The 20,756-nt window shown below is 38.0% G+C and overlaps 1 protein-coding gene across 1 annotated transcript in view; it reads left to right on the top strand.

The window, feature by feature from the left end:
• Positions 1-17,759, top strand: part of TMTC1 (transmembrane O-mannosyltransferase targeting cadherins 1) — a 285,489-nt gene extending 267,730 nt beyond the window's left edge. Inside the window, exons 15-20 of the mRNA XM_066368881.1 lie at positions 1,229-1,364; positions 2,113-2,257; positions 3,156-3,293; positions 5,034-5,156; positions 7,626-7,703; positions 13,409-17,759. Coding sequence (XP_066224978.1) covers positions 1,229-1,364; positions 2,113-2,257; positions 3,156-3,293; positions 5,034-5,156; positions 7,626-7,703; positions 13,409-13,549 — 761 coding nt within the window. The 3' untranslated portion in view covers positions 13,550-17,759. The remainder of the gene's footprint in view (positions 1-1,228; positions 1,365-2,112; positions 2,258-3,155; positions 3,294-5,033; positions 5,157-7,625; positions 7,704-13,408) is intronic.
• The last annotated feature ends 2,997 nt before the right edge of the window (positions 17,760-20,756 follow it).

Below are 20,756 nucleotides of genomic sequence, written 5' to 3'. Positions count from 1 at the left end.
GTCTGTTTAGGCTTTCTGCTTCTTCATGACTCAGTCTAGGAAGGTTGTATTGTTCTAGGAATTTATCCATTTCTTCTAGATTGTTGTATTTGGTGGCATATAATTTTTCATAGTATTCTACAATAATTCTTTGTATATCTATGATGTCTGTGGTGATTGACCTCTTCTTAAAGCCTGAGGCAGAGGCCATGGAGCTATCCTCAGTGCCTGGGGTCAACTCTCTCCAGTAGAGCTATTGCTGCAGGAGGAGAAGAGAGAGAGAGAGAGAGAAGTGAGAAGGGGAGGGGTGTAGAAGCAGGCCAGCGCTTCTCCTGTGTGCCCTGATTTGGAATTGAACCCGGGACATCCACATGCATGACCAATGCTCTACCACTAAGCCAACCAGCCAGGGCTGCAATAACTTCATTTATTCTAAAATATCTCTTAAATCTCAAGAAGCAGCTAAGTGATATCAATAAACAGCTAAATAGTATTAAAAAATACCTGCAAAGATCATATGACTAGGCCAGGTAGCTCAGCTGGTTAGAGCATTGTCCCAATATACCAGTGTTGCAGGTTCCATCCCGGTCACAGCACATACAAGAACCGATGAATAAATGTATAAATTAATGAAATAACAAAGAGATGTCTTCCTCACCTTCTCTTTCTCCCTAAAAAAAATATCAATAAATAAAAAAAATTTTAATATTATATGAGATTACTTAATTTAACTGTTTTTAAATAAACAATGTATACCTAAACAAAAATATATGATTAAAAAGAGCTTTTCTAGATACAGCCGATACATACTTATTTAGAACAGCGTCTGAGTTATGATGTTGCAGTATAGTAATTGAGACAGAACCTTAGAAATTGCTTCAGGATAGTTTTCTTCCTATAATAGCCAATTCTTTATTTTTTTCTTTTTGTATAATGAGTTGCAACATATCTATAAATAACAACCACTGATAATCTCAAAACATCATATTACCTAGGGTAGAAAACGCTTTGACTAAAATAACCTATGTAATAAAAGAAATAGGTTTTAGTTTCTACTGCTTTTTTATTTTTAACTTCTTTGGAAATGGGAATGAATCATAAAATGGTTCAAAGTTAGGCAGTAATTTACAAACTGAATGTATGACTCAGTAAGAAGAATGATGCATGCATATCAGAAGAGAAATGAAAGAGCTCATGTATTTTATAATTAAGGCACGTTCTGCTCTTACCGACGCACCTCTGGTTATAGGCTCTCCAGAGAAGGCAGTGGCCCATTACCAACAGGCCATCCAACTTAGCCCGAGTCATCACGTGGCCATGGTGAACCTGGGGAGACTCTACAGGTCTCTGGGAGACAATAACGTGGCTGAAGAATGGTATAAACGGTAAAGTTCTTTTTTCTTCACTTTATAAGTTGCCCCAAGAGCTCTGTAACTGCCCATCAATTTTTAAATTCTTAAAAATTTTTAATTATTTAAGTATAGTTGACATGTTATATTAATTTCAAGTGTACCACATAGTAACCCTACATTTACATACTTTATGAAGTGATCACCATGATAAGGCTAATAGCCGTCTGTCACTGTATTTAGTAATTACAATATTACTGTCTATGTAATCAGGATTTTAGTCAGTTGGAACAGACAGATTCTCAGAATACCAATTTTTTGCCAATGCAAGCAATACAGATTCTCATCTCCACGGAGACCAACACAATACTGTACATGGTATCCCAATTAATGACTTATTGCTTGCTGGTTAGAACAAGGTTGGCATTTATTTCTCACTGTTTTCTGAAGCTAGTCCACTGTTTTCAGATGTTATGAACTGCAATCCAAAATACAAAGGTGGATATAAGTGAAGTACTCTGCATACATAAAAACGAGTCCATCACCGTTAGGGAATAGAGCCTTTAGGGCTCAGTTTCCATGTTGGTAGGTCACTAGAGATATTCTTAGAGGATGGCACCATGGTCTTTTTTTTAAAAAAAAACAACATTCTTCTTGATATAAAAACAAAGACTGTATTGGAGCAAAGTTCTTAACCTGGAGAGTCATGCCTAAATCTAAGTTTTGATCTTTGGAAATTTACCTATTAGAAGAAAAGTGTTAATTCACCTTTCTTAAAACTCAGCGCCCTGAAGGTGGCACGCAAAGCTGAGATACTGTCGCCTTTGGGAGCACTGTATTACAACACCGGCCGATACCAAGAGGCCTTGCAGATTTACTGGGAGGCTGTGGCCCTGGAGCCCGCTCACAGGGAGCTCCGCCTGGCACTGGTGAGTAGACGGGAGGGAGGGACCGGAGCCCAGGGCAGACGCCGACTGTGCGGTTGAGGGACCTGTAGGCAGTAGCCTCAGAGCTGGAACTGGAAATGGTATAATATATCTTACGAATATTCATATAACCAATGGTAGAGCCATTTACACAAGGCATGGATGGTAAAAATACTTTTCAGCTTTTGTTTTAAAATAATTTCAAACTTACAAAAATTTACAGGAATATAAAATACACTCCCATATACTTTCACCCAGATTGAACTTTTTAGCATTTTGATGCATTTATCACCTTCTCATGTATATATGTATGTGTGTATGTACATATATGTATGTGTGTGCATATTTAGGTGTGTATGTGTGCATATACATATTTAATAAATTTTATTACTTTCTGAGCCATGTGAGAGTTATGTTTCATTCGTTTTATTTCTAAATACTTCAGCATAGAGCTCCTAAGTGTAAGGATGGTCTCTCCCATAACCACAGTGTAGTTATCAAGCTCAGCAGAATTATTATTAACCATATTTTGTATTTCAATTTTAGATCAGTACTTTTCCTGAGATTTGCAGTACATCATACTTGTTACAAACACAGGAAATCGTTTCTCTTTTGCCATATCTAGTCAACATTTTTTAAAAAGGCACAGGTCGTATCATTGGCTATCTTTAGTGTTCCCGCAGAACATCCGTGTAGAAATGCATGCACATGCATAAATAAAGAAACAGACAGCAAAAATGACAGGCTGTGTGCTGTGGTGAGTCATCCCTCTCTGTGAGTCACAAATAGATGCGGAACACTTTTGTTTAGGGTGTGTTCTAAATGTCTCTGTTCGGGGATGCTTTATTTGATAAGGTAACAACTCAGTGTCATCTAAGCCAAGGCCATTGTGGTTTCGCAGGCTCAGGTTTTGGCCATGATGGGCCAGACAAATGAAGCTGAAAAGATGACCAATCACATTGTGTCGGAGGAGACAGGATGCCTTGAATGCTACCGCCTGTTGTCAGCAATTTACAGCAAGCAGGAGCACCACAACAAGGTAGAGAGCACACTGGAGTATTTTGGATTCATGGGTAGAAAGTGGGGCTCCTCTAAATGGGCTCCAGGCTGCACAGTAACAGGGCTGTGCAGCCTTGTCTATCTTCAGTTGGCATATCCTCTCTTCTGGGTACTCTTCACAGATATTCCTTTACCCCCTAAGACATCCCCTTGAAATAATATGTGATTGGCTCATTCTTGGTCTGAAGATTTTATGTGGTATTATCTCAGTTTGTTTACAGCTGTGGTAACTGTAGAAAGGTAAAGATGAAATTTGTATGCTTTATCATTTTCCATGTTCTTTCAATATATTTTTCTAGAATCCTTACAACCCTGTAAGGCAGGCTGTTAACCCTGTGTTGCAGCTATGGTTTCTCTCCATTTTAAAAGTTACATAACCAGTAAATTCATGAACTGGTTCAATGAAATATTTGTTGAATGAATGCCTACTACTGTATATGCCAACCACTGTATTAGGCACTAGGAATAAAGTGATACAAAAAAATTGTTGCCTTTGTCCTCATGGGGTGTACAGTAGACAGAAGTTTACAGGATACAAAGATTAAATAAGTAATCAAAAAAATCAATGTAGAATTCTAGCTGTACTCAGTGATGTCATAAAGAGTCCCATAGTCCCGCATGATCAGGTTGTGGTGCAGTGGATAGAGTGTTGGACTAGGATGCAGAGGACCCACAAAGTCACTGACTTGAGTGCGGGCTCATCTGGCTTGAACACGGACTCACCAGCTTGAGTGTGGGGTTGCTGGCTTGAGCGTGGCATCATAGACATGACCCCATGGTCCCTGGCATGAGCCCAAAGGTTACTGGCTTGAGCCCAAGGCTGCTGGTTTGAACAAGGGGTCACTTGCTCTGCTGTAGCCCCCCTTCCCTTTGTCAAAGCACATAGGAGAAAGCAATCAATGAACAACTAAGGTACTGCAATGAAGAATTGATGCTTCTCATCTCTCTCCCTTCCTGCCTGTCTGTCCTTATCTGTCCCTCTCTCTGTCTCTCTCTTGCTATAAAAAGAAAAAGAGTGCCATAGTCCCTAACAAGGATATAATCAGGGGGACTGAGTGGTCTGGAAGGTCAAGTTCCCTGTAAAATGATGTGAAGGTGAGGGCTGAATGATAAATAAGAATTATTACGCAAAAAGGAGGCAGTATAGAGCACTCTGGTCAGGAAAAGCACATGCAAAGGCCCTATGGCACAATGAGTAGTCTGAGGGACAGGTAATGAGGGAGCAGTATGCAGTGTGACATACAGCTGCAGAGGTTGTTGGGGACTAGAACTCAAGGCTTGGAGCCAAAAGAAAATGTTCCTTATCCTGGAGTTTTAAGGAGGATAGAAACACCACCAGAAGTGTGCTTTGAAGGGCTCTCTGGCTGCAGGGCACGGGGCAGTGTGGGCATCAGTCACCTAAGGGGAGACTATGGGTATGGTCCAGATGGACAGGCAGTCTGAGCAAAATGACCAATGCCATTTTTAATTTTCTCTCAACTGGATCACACAACCTCCTTGTAAAATGATCCAGGGACATTTCATTGTCACTAATATAAATGGGAAACCTGGAGTACAGGGAAATTATTTTGCCAAGAGCTACATTATTTCTCAGTGAACATCAGAGAAAATGAAAAACTGATTGCCACTCACCACACTAACTAGTTTATAAGAACAAAAAGTATAACTCTGTCATTTAGCTTTTCTTTATTTAATCTGTCTTAATTTCCAACCCACTCAGGCACTTGATGCTATAGACAAGGCTCTCCAGCTGAAACCAAAGGACCCAAAAGTCACTTCTGAACTTTTTTTCACGAAAGGAAACCAACTAAGAGAGCAGAACCTTTTGGACAAAGCTTTTGAGGTACAGACAACTTACTAAACTTACATTATTAAATGCCTGAATTAAAATTCAGATGCCTCAATCTTTAATGAAGCATACACAGTAAATCCTAAGATCATTGGCACTTTTGTGAATTTTCTGATTAATCAACATGATGTTAAAAGTTTATGTTTTATAGTTGAGCTTCTGGGTTTTGACTATTCAGAGTTCTGCAATACCTCCGCATTATTTTTTGAATTATCACCTTGAACTTGATGTTTAAAGCATTCTGTATTTTGCCCTCAAAACAGCGTCTCTGTCTCTCTCTGACTATTCTCCCTCCTTCTCTGACTCTTTTTCTCTCTCTACTTGTCTTCAATAACTGTCTCTTCCAGCTGGACTAGTGCCTGAAAAGCTTTGAGCTTTTCCCCAGATCCTTGGCACGCCCTCCTCTCCCCTGGCGAATTCCCACTCATCTCCCAACACTTAGCCTGTGTCCTCTGTCCTCAGGAAGCACTCTGCACCAGCTTTTCTCCCAATGACCTTGATTCCTCTGAACTCTTAAAACACTGTCTCTCCCAGTCATTTGAAAGGGTCATATGTTACACTGTGCTGTTAGTCCTTTCTTGCTCCCCTTCCCTGGCCCTGTGTGCACTGTGTGTGTGCGTGCATTTTAGTGCCCCAATTAGGCTGTGTTTTTCCTTGTGCAAAGGGCCTGCTTCCTTCTGTGTTCTAAAATATAGTACGCTACATTGTGCAGGTGTTCAGTATGTATAGCTTTGGAATACAATTGATGCATAATCTGAAATCAAAAAGACATTTACAAGTCTTAGTAGAAATGTTACAGATACCAAAGTCACAAATTGAAATTAATGCAGTTAAAATAATTACATTTAATATCTCATGGGAAAGTAAAGTTTCAAATGATACAATTATTTTTTTGAAAATAAACAGTGAGTAGCTTTTAAGATATGATGGGAAAACACATGTGAAGATAATTGGAAAAACTAATTTGAATGTGAACCTTTCAAACAGAAATGGTGGCATATTTAAGGCAGAAATCGTGCACTTTTCTCTGCCTTGTGAACATTTTCAATACCATCATTCTTAAATTATTTATAACTCACATGACAGTTTAATGATTAATTAATTAATAATTTAATTATGATTATTTATATGGGTCCTATAATATGTTTTATATTATACTGAAAAAAAATTATTTTCTAGTTGCTTAACCAGTGGGTCAAATACTCATCAGAGTGTGGCTGGATTTCTAAAGAGTAGTAGTAATGACAGTTAAAAGGTGTTAGCACTTCTATTGAGACTCACATGTATTAAGTGACTTAATCTTCACCACAATCATATGATAAAGTCACGGTTATTGTCTCCATCTACAGTTGAAAAAAGTGAGATCAGAGGTTATGTAAGTTGCTCAGGGTCACGCAGATGCAGAGGATGGAGCCAGGATTTGACTCTACACCCCATCTACGCTACATCCCATCTCTGCTGATAAAAACTAAGGCATTCTCTTCAAGCTTATTGTAACAGACTTTTAAGAGTCTATAGTTTCTTAACATTTGCTTTTTCTTCTAAAAACTGAAACAGAGGAGAGATGGACAGAATCTCATTACTTCACGGAACTGGGCGGTAGGCTTCTTGCTGATGAAAATAGCAAGGAGCATGAAACTCGACACACACACACTTAGCTTTGTAACTGAACACTTTGTAAAGGCAGCACGCACAGCCTGTAGTTTTATTGAAGGTGACTACTCTTAAACTCAAGACTCAGTGGTGAGTATGCCTTTGATGCAAAACAACAAGCAAAAGATTAAAAAATATACCTCACAAATATTACATTTAATAGGATACATGTTATTCAGGAAAAAAAGAAAAAGTATACAAGGGCTAAGTCATTCTCTTTAAACATTGAAGACCTTTCATATGGAAGAAAAAGAGAAGAAAGGTTTTCTAATGATCAAAACTATCCCCTAGTAAAATAGATGTCCTTGAAGAAATAATGAGCATCTTGGGATGGCAAGAATTTAAGCATAGGCCCAATAACCAGGTCAGCTATATTGTGAAAGGGGACAATACAGTAAGGTTAAGCTATTTAGGAAAACTACTCTAAGATTCTATATATGATTATATTTTTAGAATTCTTACAAACTCCATGTATAGTGTAAAAGGCCAAAAAGCACCGTTTTCTTGCAGGTCAAGGCCAGTGGGAAATGACTCATTGAACTAGAAATCCCCTGGTGTTCCAGCAGGCATCTTTGGTCTCAAGTCTAAACATTAGCTCTGCATAGAAATTACACATTTCAATTTTCTGTACTCTAGAATCATCAATGTTAGAAATTAATGGAAATAAATGGAACACCTGTGAACTAGGAGTGGCTGTTCATTTTCTTAACCCTTGGAATTGTCACATATAAAGAAAACCGTTTCCATAATTATGTAGTGTTAAAGGTGCGTTCCTGTATCCCAACCTGAAGCTATTTCTTATGTACTCAGAGCTACAAAGCTGCCGTGGAACTGAATCCAGACCAAGCGCAGGCCTGGATGAACATGGGCGGAATCCAGCACATGAAGGTAGGAGAATATTCCCTTCCATGTCAGCTGGGTTTTCCACTTGTGTTTTCTCTGTTGCTCTTCTCACTCAAAATACCTATTGGCCCTGGCCAGGTAGCTCAGTGGCTTAGAGTATTGTCCCAATACTCCAAGGCTGTGGGTTCGATCCCCAGTCAGGGCACATACAAGAAGCAACCAGTGAATGCATAGATAAATAGAACAACAAATTGATGTTTCTCTCTCTCTCTCTCCCCCTTCTTCTCCTTCTAAAATCAATCAATAGGTACAAATTTAAAAAAAAATATTGAGAAACTATTATTAATTTACTATTTTAATTATTTGAATATCCAAAATTAGCACAGTTTTATGTTCACTTTGTATTATCTAATTAGTCCATATCATAAAGCCATTTTAAAAATAAATTTATATAATTAGATTCCATGATTTTATTTATCATAAAGAAAATCATGTGTACTTGAGAAGTACCGTGATAGAAAAGATTAAATCTGCTCATGTGAACTAAAAGCCTTATTGGAGTTTAATGTAGCTTATTTTCCTGCAGCTTAAGTCACTGTCTGGAGACAGTGTTGCTTTTAGTATTTCTTTACAGCCTTGGCTGGAGTATCCTCCAGACATGTCAAGGTTACAGGTTTGATGCCCAGTTAGGGCGCATACAAGAATCAACCAATGAAAGCATGGATAGGTGGAACAGCAAATCAATGTTTCTCTCTCTGTGTCTCCTTCTATCTCTGTCTCTCTCTCCCTTTCTCTATCTCTATAAATAAATAACTTACACATATATTCATTTACTATTACTTATTCCTAATGTATCTTTTATTCCCTAACTTTCTACTGAAAAACCAGGTTGCTTCACAGTGGTTGTTTGGTTTTGTTTTGTGAATTATTGAAAATGAGCCTTGGGGAGACTGTTGTCTATAACTAATGAAATCAGAGATTGGTTCTTTCACCCATTCATTTGACAAGCATTTACAGAGAGCATCCTATGTGCCAAGTACTCTTGTAGGCACTGGGAAGACAGCAATGAACAAGTAATACAAACATTCCTGTCTGTATAGAGCTAACATTCTAGAAGAGGGAAATAGGTAATATATAAATGAACACCTACACACAAACATGCATACACACACACACACAAAATACATCAGATGGTGATAGTGCTAAGGAGATTAAAAGAGAGAGAGAAAAGATAGGAATGTCAGGGGATATGACCTAAATTTTCAAATTATGGTGGTTAGGAAAGGCCTCAGTTAAAAAGTAATATTTGAGCAGAGACTGGAAACCAGGAAACCATGGGGCAGAGTAGAGAATAAGAATGTAGAAATGTCCTGAGGTGCAAGGTGCTTGCTGTCTTTGAGGAGATAAGGGAGAGAAAATGGTCGAAGTTAGAGTCAGACCGGTTATAGGGCCTGATCATCAGGGTCTTGAAGGGGATTGTAGGGTCTTTGGAGGACTTTGAGCCAGAAATACCATGGTCTGACATGTTTTTAAAGGATCACTCTTGTTTAGCTAACTAAGTTATTTTCAGACTTCTATATCAGTCTTTACCCTGATAAGATAGCAACAGAATAATTCGAATTTTAAAAAAGGCCTAATATGATTTACTATTAAGAGGAAACCAGTCACTCTAAGAAACACAACAAAACAAAAGGTGATCCATGACTGTACAGACATGAGGGAATGATGAGGTAGTTACTCTGTGACTGTTAGCCGTAATCTAATAGAAGGATATAGATGGTGAATCCAAACATAGCATTTATCAGAGCCACATAACTAGAGCTCTGATCTTAGGGTATCTAGCAACATCTAGTTGGGAAACATAGAATGAACTGACTTTTTTTTTAATACAAAGATTTTTATGTATTGATTTATTCTAGAGTGAGAGAGAAGGGGGCGGGGAATGGGAAGCATCAACTCTTAGTACAGTAGTTACTTCTCATATGTGTCTTGACCAGGCAAGCCCAGGGTTTTGAACCAGCGACCTCAGTGTTCCAGGTCGATGCTCTACCCACTACACCACCGCAGATCAAGCACAGACTGAGTTTACTTTTAAAATAATAACAAATTTAAATATTTAAGTAGTATATTAAAGAGTTGCATTTTTTTCTTCTTTTTCTTCTGCTCCCAAGTGAGAGGAGGGGGGATAGAGAGACAGATTCCGTCATGTTCCCCAACTGGGATCCACCTGGCAATCTCTGTCTGGAGCTGATGCTCTGCCCATCCAAAGCCATGCTTGCAACCGAGCTATTTTTAGCACCTGCGGCAGAGGCTCCATGGAGCCATCCTCAGTACCCAGGGCCCATGTGCTAGAACCAATCAAGCCATGGCTTTGGGAGGAGAAGAGAGAGAGAGAAGCAAAAAGGGATGAGGTGGAGAAGCAGATGATCACTTCAGTGTGCCCAGACCAGAAATCGAACCTGGGACATCCACATGCTGGGCAGACACTCTACCACTGAGCCAACTGGCCAGAGCTAACAGTTGAATTTTCAAATAATATGCTGTGTTTTTAGATGTAGTGCACCTACATTTAAAGCAGTGTGTTTAATTATTAATTAGAAAAAGTAAAACAATATATTCAAGAGCTTACAAAAAACTTATAAATACAGAGAAAATAGTACATTTATTATTCCCTTTTAGATTAACAAGTAAACACATTACTTTAAATTTAGAGGCACTTTCCCTTGAAAAGTTATCTGGAAGTTATAGAAGGATCTACTGAATGTTTATTTTAAAATGTAGCAAACACACTGATAAATATTAATATATACTGTTTTTCATCTTTGATGACATCATGTATTAGGCTGAACAATATAAAGTTGCCATGTTTGTCATTCAAACATGGTCTAATATCAATTAATCACATGATGCAATCTAATATAAGTATATAGACCAGGCACATGACTTGGATGTAGTCACTTTAAACTTTTTTGAATTTAAATGTAGTTGGCATACAAGATTATATTAGTTTCAGATGTGTGATGCAATGATTTGACGTTTGCTCATTACAATCTGATCACCACACTAGGTCTAGCAACCGTCTGTCACTATGCAGAGTTATCACAATATTATTTTTTGTATTTCCCTTGGATGTGGGCATTTTGAAGAAACCATTAGAACTCAGGATTATCATTATAAGGCCTTCAAGAACAATCACTAACTTTCTGCACCTTTTGCATTGCCAGACAGTATGTGCGTGCACTAACCCATACTCGAGCCTCACTCTTTGCCTGGGCCTGGGTGAGGCTTAGGAGAGCCTCAGGGCTGCAGTAGGGTGAGAATTGAAATAGGCTTTGCAAGGAGGTGACACAGAACGATGGGGAGAAGGGAGTTGTCTCTTGCTCATCCTACCTTATAATAAAAGATGATACTTTTATGAAGTTTTATATAGGATGAATAGATAGAACAAAAAAGCTACAATACGTTCTTCATAATGAAACAGTTGCATCAACTGGGCCATCTCACAAAGTACTGTTTTTAATACTGCCTTATGACAGTGATGCACTTTCTAGAATGGCACTGTTCAACAGAACTTTCTACAGTAATGGAAATGTTCTATGTCCAAGGCAGTAGCTGCTAGCCAGCCACATATAGCTGCTGAATATTTGGTGTGTGGTTGGTGCCAATGAGCAACTGAATTCTTATTTAATCAAGATTAATTTAAGTGGATACGTGTGACTGTTGTCTATCATAATAGCTAGCACATTTCTAGAAATTGGTTAATTTACATTCCCTACCTAGTACCTAGGAATTGGGTGCATTGAATTAAGGGATGTAACTTGTTTCTTAAAATAAGACTTCCATTTTAATCAGGAACAGAGCAGCTTGAGGGAGAGAAAATAACTCTATGTATAGATTTGGTGTGAAAGCATGGAGAAAGATGGTGACCAGAGAAGGAAGGGCCAAAGCACTAGGCTCAGCCCTAAATTCAGAGAACCCTCTTGGAAGACAATTTCAAAATCAACTATGGTAGAAACATACTTTGAGGCTACTTTATAAAGAGCAACAAATGTTCATTTGTTTGCCTATGTGTCCTTAGTTTAATAAATACCAGAAGGCACTTGGAAGATAAATGCTTAAGTTGGAAAAAAATAATTTATTGAATGTAGCAAATCCAGGTTCCCATTTGGTTAGAATTTTCTTAGCAGAATCAGTGTCATAATCAGAAATATCTTCATTTATGCACATGTCAGATCTTGGCTTCCCAATGTACAATTCCCTGTTCAGTCATTTCCACTCTCCTTTTTGCCGATATTACAAGTGAATGCTATAAAAAATAAATAGTATTAACACAGGGCCTGAATCATCTTTTAATAATAACAATAATGATGTGTTAGCCAGTGTCTAAGGTCTTGACACATACTAATTCATTTGGAAGATAGTTAAGCATTCAATAAAGTTTAGTTGCTATTGCTACATAGTACTTTCATTCCAAGAGAATAGTATTTTAAACTGCAGTGGAAATTTAGAGTAACTGTTTTTCATCACATGGGGCTGAAACTGAATTAAGTAGAGCAAATTTATATTTTGGGGAATGGAGAACTCTCTAACAGTCTGTCCTGAGACTTTGCAGTACACGTTTAGTAGCAGAAAAGGGGCTGGAAAAGGTTAATTGTTGTAACTCATTTTCCAGGGATCATCTGGAACCAGGTACACATGGTTGTAGGTTAGGGAGGCATTGAACAAACCAGACGCAGGCCAAGAAAGGTAGAGACACAGTGTCTTTAGTAGGTCAGGAGAGACTATCTGCTCTCTTGCCTTAAAAGTATCCAGCAGGTGCCTGGCTGGGGTGTCACAGTGGATAGAGTGTCAACCTGGGATGCTGAGGTCCCAGGTTCAAAACCTTGAGGTTGCCAGCTTGAGCATGGGCTCACCAGCTTAAGCACGGGGTTGCCAGCTTGAGTGTAGGAATCATCGACATGATCACATGGTCGCTGGCTTGAGCAAGGGATCACTTGCTCAGCTGTAGGCTTTCCCCCAGCCCCGGTCAGGACATGTATGAGAAGCAGTCAATAAATATCTAAAGTGATGCAACTGAGTTGGTGCTTCTAATCTCTCTCCCTGTCAGTCTCTCTCTCTCTTTAAAATAATGGATGCAGCAGGGCCATATTGTCACACATCTTGAGTAGTAGATAAATTTGACTCTATATTCTTATCAGTATTTTTCATTTTATAAAAACTTACATTTACATTAAAGGTCCCATTAGGGAAGAGTCACTTTTTTTGTTTTAATTTGAAGGTTAAAATAACACCTACCACTAAGGAGGTGTTATGTATTCCTAAACTATTTAGTGTATTGATACCCTTGAAGTTTCCCCACACACACATGGACCCCACCATCCTGGCTCTGAATTTCTCCTGCTTTGGTTCCCTTTGATTACAAAGGATTAGTGCTAACCCTATGAAATGATAGCCTTGTACCCTGCATTAGTAGAACTGAAAATCTATTTTCTGCAATGTAATCTTTATAACTTCTAGCCTCCGCATGCTCCAGCTGCATGGCACTTAAAACAAATGAATTCTCCAAAAGCACCCAACCGATGAGGATGCAGTTACCCATGCAGACAGGGGTCCCTTATTGAAGACATTACTGTTAAACTGGGCGAGGTCTGTTTCCCAGTCTCCTCATTCTCTGTCAGAGCCTTCTGATGGATCAGATCATTCTCTCTCTCTCTCTCTCTCTCTCTCTCTCTCTCTCTCTCTCTGGACAGGGAAACTATGTGTCTGCAAGAGCTTATTATGAGAAAGCCTTACAGCTGGTTCCAGACAGCAAGCTGCTGCAGGAAAATCTCGCCAAATTGGATCGCCTAGAAAAACGATTACAAGAAGTTCGAGAAAAGGATCAAACGTAGCAACATTTGAGCTAATCTCAAGGGACAGCTGCTGGTGCCTCTGGAGGAAGAAGTGTTAGAAGCCTTGCCATCACAGTCACATCGGTAGGGGGACAACCAGGGAAGCTTTCCTCTCACTTCCAGTGTAGAGTGGCACATTTGGAAACACTTGTTGGTAATTCTGTGCTGACGGACTTGCATTTTGAAAAAGAAAGACAAAAAGAGCAAGCAAGGGCAAGAAGGTCTGAGAGGGAAGGAATACAACAACTATACATTTTATAGGGGTTTTCGTGTTTGTTTTGTTTTGTTGCTTTGATTACAGATATCCCTCCATATATTTCTCTGCTTTTGCAACCCAGAGATCTGGTTCTCTTAGTTTAAACTTTTGTCCCAGAAATACAGACATTGGAAATGCTCCGAAGGCAGAGCCGTGCTTCTTGGTGGGATATTTCAAAGATAAATCCTCTGAGATAAGCCATTTGGGAAATTCTACCAAGAGGTAGTTCATTTAATTCTCCAGAACCAGTGAGGAGTATCAAATATTTTTTGTAGAACCTCCTGGAGTATGTGGAAAAAAAGGGTCTTGCTAAGTGAGCATGATCTAACATTCCTCTAAGGATATTGCTAGAGCCCTGTTGAATAATAAATTAAATTTCACTCTGATGCAGGCTTTACCCATTGCCTAACATGTCAAAAAGGAAGCTTCTGGAATTTTGTATGGATATTCTTATCCCTAAGGGAAAATCCAGGATCTTGGTACTTCTAATTCTTTATGGAAATTTTAAAATTTATTACAAGTATTATTAGAGTAGTGGTTCTGCTCTGTTTCAAAAGTGCTTTTAAAGTCATAAATGTTTCTGCCTCCACATACATTGTTATTTTAGTGGAGAAAAAAATAGCATATTCTACCTGAGAACTATTAAAGATATTAATTAAGAGAATTGTTCTACTTTATTATCTTAACACTTAGACATCATGAAATTTATTATTTTTTTGAAAAATATATTTAACCATTTAGGAATATTTACAGTATATCACAGAAATCTTCATAGACTTTAAATGAAAAGAGAGCTTTATTGATTTGTCTTCTTAGGCTTAATAAAAATTCTGTGCTTAGAACCTGAGTGATGTAAACCCAGAATTCTTGTTTCTGTATTTGTAATTTTGGAGAATTCACGGAGAATGCTCAAAAAAAATCTAGGAAAATGTCTAAATTCATGATTAAAAATATATATTTATATTTAAAAATAAGAAGGGCAAAGTTAAACTTATGAATTGACATTTGTTTTTTAATGTTATTTATTTTATAACTTATAAAATATTTAATATATGTATATTCACAGTGTTTTCATTGCACATAATGGTCTTAATAGCAGCTTCCAAAACTGATCACACAAAAGTTATAAATCTAAATTACAAAGTAATGTAGTTCTAACAGTGCCTCAAAAGAGTCTTAGTGATTACTCACCTGCTGGTGAAATGAGGCCTCAACCCTCAGGGTTTGAGTAGTAGTATATTTTGGTATATATATACTTTGAAATTGGAACCTGGTTTTCATTTGGTCATTATTATAAAAGTTAAAGAAAAGAAAGAAGACAACTCTGGGCTGTACCGTTCATGGTGCTGAGTCAGGTTCTGTAAGTTCCAGTAGTTTGAAGGCACACGTATCTCCCATGCTTAGGCCAGAGTATGGTTCAAAAAAACACGGCTTATTTTCAACCCAGCATCAGAAAGCAGTGCACCTATATGGGTGTTTTGTTTTGTTTTTAAATTTAAAAAAAATCCTATGATTTCTAGATAAACGAAAAAAAAATTCTTTAGGAAGACATGATGCAAGAAATACTTTAAATGCAAAGAATTACAGAAATTGCATTGTTTGCTTGTATCAATAATCCAGTAATGTTTATATTATCACTGTGATCTTCTGTTTCTAATACTTTTTTAATGTTGCATATCATAAATTTATTCAAAATTTTATTTAAAATATTTCTTTGCCCCCAAAATATATTTCTATAATACTAAAGCCAAGAAATGTACTATAATACATTTGAATAATGTACTGTATTATGTCCACCCCCAAAATGAGTAAGATGAAGCTATAGCTGAAAAGAATATCTAGGACGTTAATCACAACTTTTTAGAATGATCTGTAACCAAAACTTACACTTAGAAAGTTGTGGAAAAGACTGAGCCCCAAATTTTGAAAAGCACTTATGCCTTATATGAAGTGCTGTAAAGCTATGAGAATACATTTGTTAGATTAATTGAAATGACAATTACAGCCTAAAAGTCTTTGGGAGGAAAGGGTCACGTGGCCTTTAGGAGACTTTTTCTGCCTTCTTTTAGGTGCTTTTTCTCCCCCACTCCTGTGGCTGTTCTTTCCCTCTCTATCCCTCCACCTACCTCCCTCCTTCTCCCTTCTTCCCTTCTACCTTCCCCCACCCTCCTTCCTATTCCTCTCTCTCTTTTTCTCATTCTTCTGCACACACGGGCATCTCTTTGAGCATTAAAGTTTAGCACTGTTGCATCAGATATTTTTATCCTGAGTTAATACTGTCACTGAGATGAGGTGGCCGGTGAAATAATTTTCATAGTTGAAATGGTGCCTGTAAGAAAATAAATAACATATTATTTTTCAAAGATATTAAGTATATTTTGTAACTATTTTTATTTGGTCCCCGTGACATGAACTAATATGTGGAATCCATGCTCATCAAAATAAAAGCTGAATAGTCATGGAGATGCATCCCCATTGCCCTTCAGAAAGCATGATTGACATGTGAGTTGCTACCCCCTTTCTGCGATGGAATTGCAGAGCCAGCTTCGTGGACATGCAGTCCACACAGTCCCTCAGGGTCCTGTTCTCAGAAGCACCTTATGCTTGGTTGGACACCCTGCTTGAAATTTTAAATAATTTTGAACAGGAGTCCTGAAATTTCATTTTGTATTCAGTCCTTAAATGTGTAACAGGTGTTGGATAGGAGATGAAGTGACTGAGGACAAGACAAGAGTTGCTTTAATCTGGCTGAACACTTGAGCCAGTGATCAGTTTCATTTGTGACTCTGTTACTCTGAGCATCATCTGCTATTTTCTCTCAGCTACATTAGAGTTCCTCGTGTACACGTTCCCCCCCTCCTACTACTGCCAACCTGTCTAACCTGCCCTTCAGTCCTACTGAGAGCCAGTTCTCTTTGCCTCCAAATCCCCATAAGTGGCAGCCTCTTAACATATCTTTTGACATAGGAGCCATGAAAGTGGTTTTACAAGCTATTTCAACCTTAAGAATTATTCAGGATTTATAAAATGATTCAGATGTTTTCAATTTGTAGTGGCATTCATAAAACTAAGCTTAGTGATGTAATATGGGTAAACTCAACCAAAGATTTAAATACCTTGGAGGAAACAAAATTTCATTTTAGAAAATCCTGATTTTAAGGGCAGGTCGGCTGGAGAACCATCACAAGCTAACAACTTTCGTGGGAGCTTATGACTTTCACAAAAGAGATGGTTATAATTTTTCACTATTTTTACTTTTAGATCTAGACTAATATGAGCCAAAGAATTCTAAAGAAGGATTGATTTGTGGCACAATTGGTTAATTGAGGCTACCGTTCCAAGACTGACAAAAAACTAGGTTGGGTGGAATGGTTTTGCATATGTGGCAGTTGGGTTATAATTTGACCTATACTTACAGAATTCATAATTCTAAAATGGACAGGAATTGCCTTGCCATTTACAAGTACCCAGACAAGGTGTCCAGTATATAAAACTTACATTTTTATGACTCAAAAAAGGTGTCCATGGCATATAGTTTATGCCTAGACCTATGTCTCTCTTTCTTTGGGTTACACACACACACATACACACACACACACACACACACACACACACACACACACACACACGTCAGCTTTTGTTAATTACTTCTTTTGTACTTATTAGAATTGGTTTTTTTTTAAAAAAAAAACAACTTTTGCTCTGATTGTGGTGGATTTATTTATACCTTAGGTTAATATACCTAAAAGATATTAATAACAACATTCAAAAGAAATGTAGTTATAGGTGGTTTGTTTTAATTTTTCCTGATTTCCATATCACAATTGCTTTGATTAAACTGTAATGTTGGTATATCCCAATAATAGCAAAACTTATCTAAATGGCACCTTTTGACCTTTAAATAGAGTAAATACCTTTCAAGTCTTACATTTAGGCTGCAATTAAGATAAAAGTTTACAATGCCAAAACCAAAACATGGAGACACTATAACTCTTTTATTATTCTCAAAGTTTTTTTGTAAAAGAACAATATGTTATAAACAATTCTTCCAAAAATAGCCCTTCTTCATTATTTTTTTAGTGATCATGTAACTTAAAGAAATAAAATAACTACAATCAAAAGTATGGTTTAATATCATTCAATGAAATGGCACACCAGGATTGATGGTATTCATATCTATCTATTGGCTTATATAAAAATGTCCCATTATAATCACCAAGAATCCATGCAATTAAAAGCTTTAGGGTATGTCATTCCTAAAATTAGCACCTATTACAATATACAATCATTAGTCATTTGTAAGTCTAGATCAGCATTTACCCCAAACTGGAAAGATATATCTATATTCAGAAATCCAGAAGTTTCTTCCCATTCTCAGCAATATACATGAGTGAATATGTTTATCACATTTGGAACTTTCCATTGTGCATAATGCCCTCCTAGGGTGGTCTTGCTGGTTCATGAAGGGATGCACCAGTCTGGGAATTGGAAGATCTAGGTTCTTAATCCTAGCTCTGCCACCGAGGATCCTTCTCGCCCGGAGCAAGCTACCAAATGGCTCAGTCATGTTTATCACACATTGAAGGACTGGTTAGTTCTATAGAGCTGTCCAGCTCCAGGTCCATGGGTCTCCAATCCAGGCTGAAAGCCCTCTATTTCTGAAGACATAACTTCAGAAGTTGATCAGTGTTGCCCTTTGTTTTAGAAATTGTAAGATAATCACAACAGAACACATACACAAACAACCTTAAAAGTGGCCAACCTTCCCAAGTGCTTTAACATGGCAGAGAAACTACTCTTATTTTAAAGCCTGTACACATAAAAATCAGTGATTTTGTTATGTTTCTGGAGAAAAAGATTTTTAAAAATTTCCTCCTGAGGAATTAAAATATCTGTAGAAGCCATGGCTTGCTTTTATAATGTGGATATCACCTGACTTGCTGTAATTCACACCAGGCCCTCCTCTTTATAGGGGGAAATGACTTGCATCATGTTCTTCATTCATGTTGCTTTTATTTACTACTTTGATTAGTTGTATATAAACATACATTTTTGTTATTTTTGCTGTGCCAGTTAGAAAGATATCTCCCATAAAGTACTTCTACCATGTAAGTCTGATTATGTACACTTTGCCTAGATCTTTCCAAAATAAAATAAAATTTGTCTATTTTATATAAAGTATGATGAAAATAATTATGTCTTGTTTCAGTCTCTAAGGTGCTCCATTATTAGTACTAGTCAAAATCTATGTCACCTGTCAATGTCTGCTTTAAAAATGAAAAAGACCATCTTCCTTCCTTCCCTCATTCATTCATTCATTCACTCATTGCATTGCACTGTTCTGTGTTTTTCGAAACTGCTCTTTCCCATACCCCACAATGACTTTCTCAGGACTTACCCACTCGAGATCTCCCCTTATCTTGCTGATTGGATACCTTCACAGAATAAATACAAGATAGAAAAACAGGTATGCCCTCAATATACTGTACTCTATCTACAAACTTACCTGCACCCAATTCGTTCTTCTCTTATTGCTGCAACGGAGGAAGAGGGTCCTATTTTGCCTCTTGTAGAACTTCATTCTATTTCTGAACCTCTTTTCTATCTTTAACTTGTTTCTTTTGCTATTTCTTGTCCATGCTTTTCTATTTTAAAACACATATACAGCTAAACACCATCAAAATCATTTGGAAAAAAAATTTATTTATTTTCATCTCTAGCTGCTACCACATCTCTGTCATATACAGGCAAACTATGTCAATGAATTTTCTCCACCCATTCTTTCGACTTCATTCCTCAAATTCCCTCTGCATCACATTGATATCTGTCCCTGCAACAAATACTTAAAAAATGAAGCTGTTGTTTTTAAGGTCACCAACCATCCCCTTAATGCTGACTCTTAGGCATTAAGTGGGACTTTGGAGAGGGTTCTAGAGTTTAGACCAGTGGTTTTGTTTGGGTAGAAAACTTATTTTTGCCATAAAACATTATTTGCCCATAATTTTCTCATTGCTCATGTGTTAGTCACCTAACACTCCTGATTTTACAGTTCTCCTTAGAGTTGGGGCTTCCATCAGGAGTCTTGGAAAGCCTCCAATAGTAAATCATCCTCCTGCCCTGATGAAAATATGTTAAAATTAAAAGTATATTTCCCATGCATGACAAATCCAAGCTAAGCTAGTCTGCTCCACTCTACTCTTCCTTGATGTCCTTCCTTTTCTATGGAGAAGGACAAGGTTTCACATGAGGCCGTTAGTTTTCAACTCTGGAAACAAAGAGAGCTGTGCTACTGCCGGAAACGAGACAGTATCCAACCCCATGGAGACGTCTGGGCGTGAAGCCACTGAAGATCTCGCAAAGCTGTGTGTACTACATGCAGAAGCGTGCAGGGGGACAGGTCTGTGAGCTTCGTGAGAAGGTTAGCCCCGAACTTCAACACCACGGGTTCAGCTGTACTTGCACCGCACAGGTTCATTTTCTTTCTTCTCCCATTTTATCTTGTACAACTTTTGTAGTGGTTTTAATCTGACTCCTTTTTGCTAAGAACAAAGAGAGGTGTTGGGTCCATTTGAAGAGTCTGAGCTCTCATTGGAGAATAGTGTGCCCCTGGGGCTAGGGATGGTTATGGTAATCTTTGTGAGGGATGCGGTTGGTGAGGAGGTTGGTGAGGAGGATTGGTCAGGCTGCCTCCCTATCTGGAGATTTTCTGAGCAGTGCTGAAGTCTGGAGGTATAGCACTTTATCTTCACAGGAGCTATTTACCTTACCAAGCCCCCTGCCAGTGTCACCTAGACACCCAGGAGTCATCTACTCAGTGCAACTGTCATTCAAGGAGTCTTTATTTTAAAATAACACTTGAAAGAACACGGTGCTGCTCTCAAGAATAGTGCAGTCCAAGAGAACCATCCACGAGGATGGCCATGTTCTGTGCCTGCACTGTTCAGTGTGGTA

The sequence above is a fragment of the Saccopteryx leptura genome, chromosome 2 (genome assembly GCF_036850995.1).
Source record: "Saccopteryx leptura isolate mSacLep1 chromosome 2, mSacLep1_pri_phased_curated, whole genome shotgun sequence".
NCBI lineage: Eukaryota > Metazoa > Chordata > Mammalia > Chiroptera > Emballonuridae > Saccopteryx > Saccopteryx leptura.
Note: the sequence above shows the minus strand (reverse complement) of the source record. Positions and strands in the feature narration are given on the sequence as shown.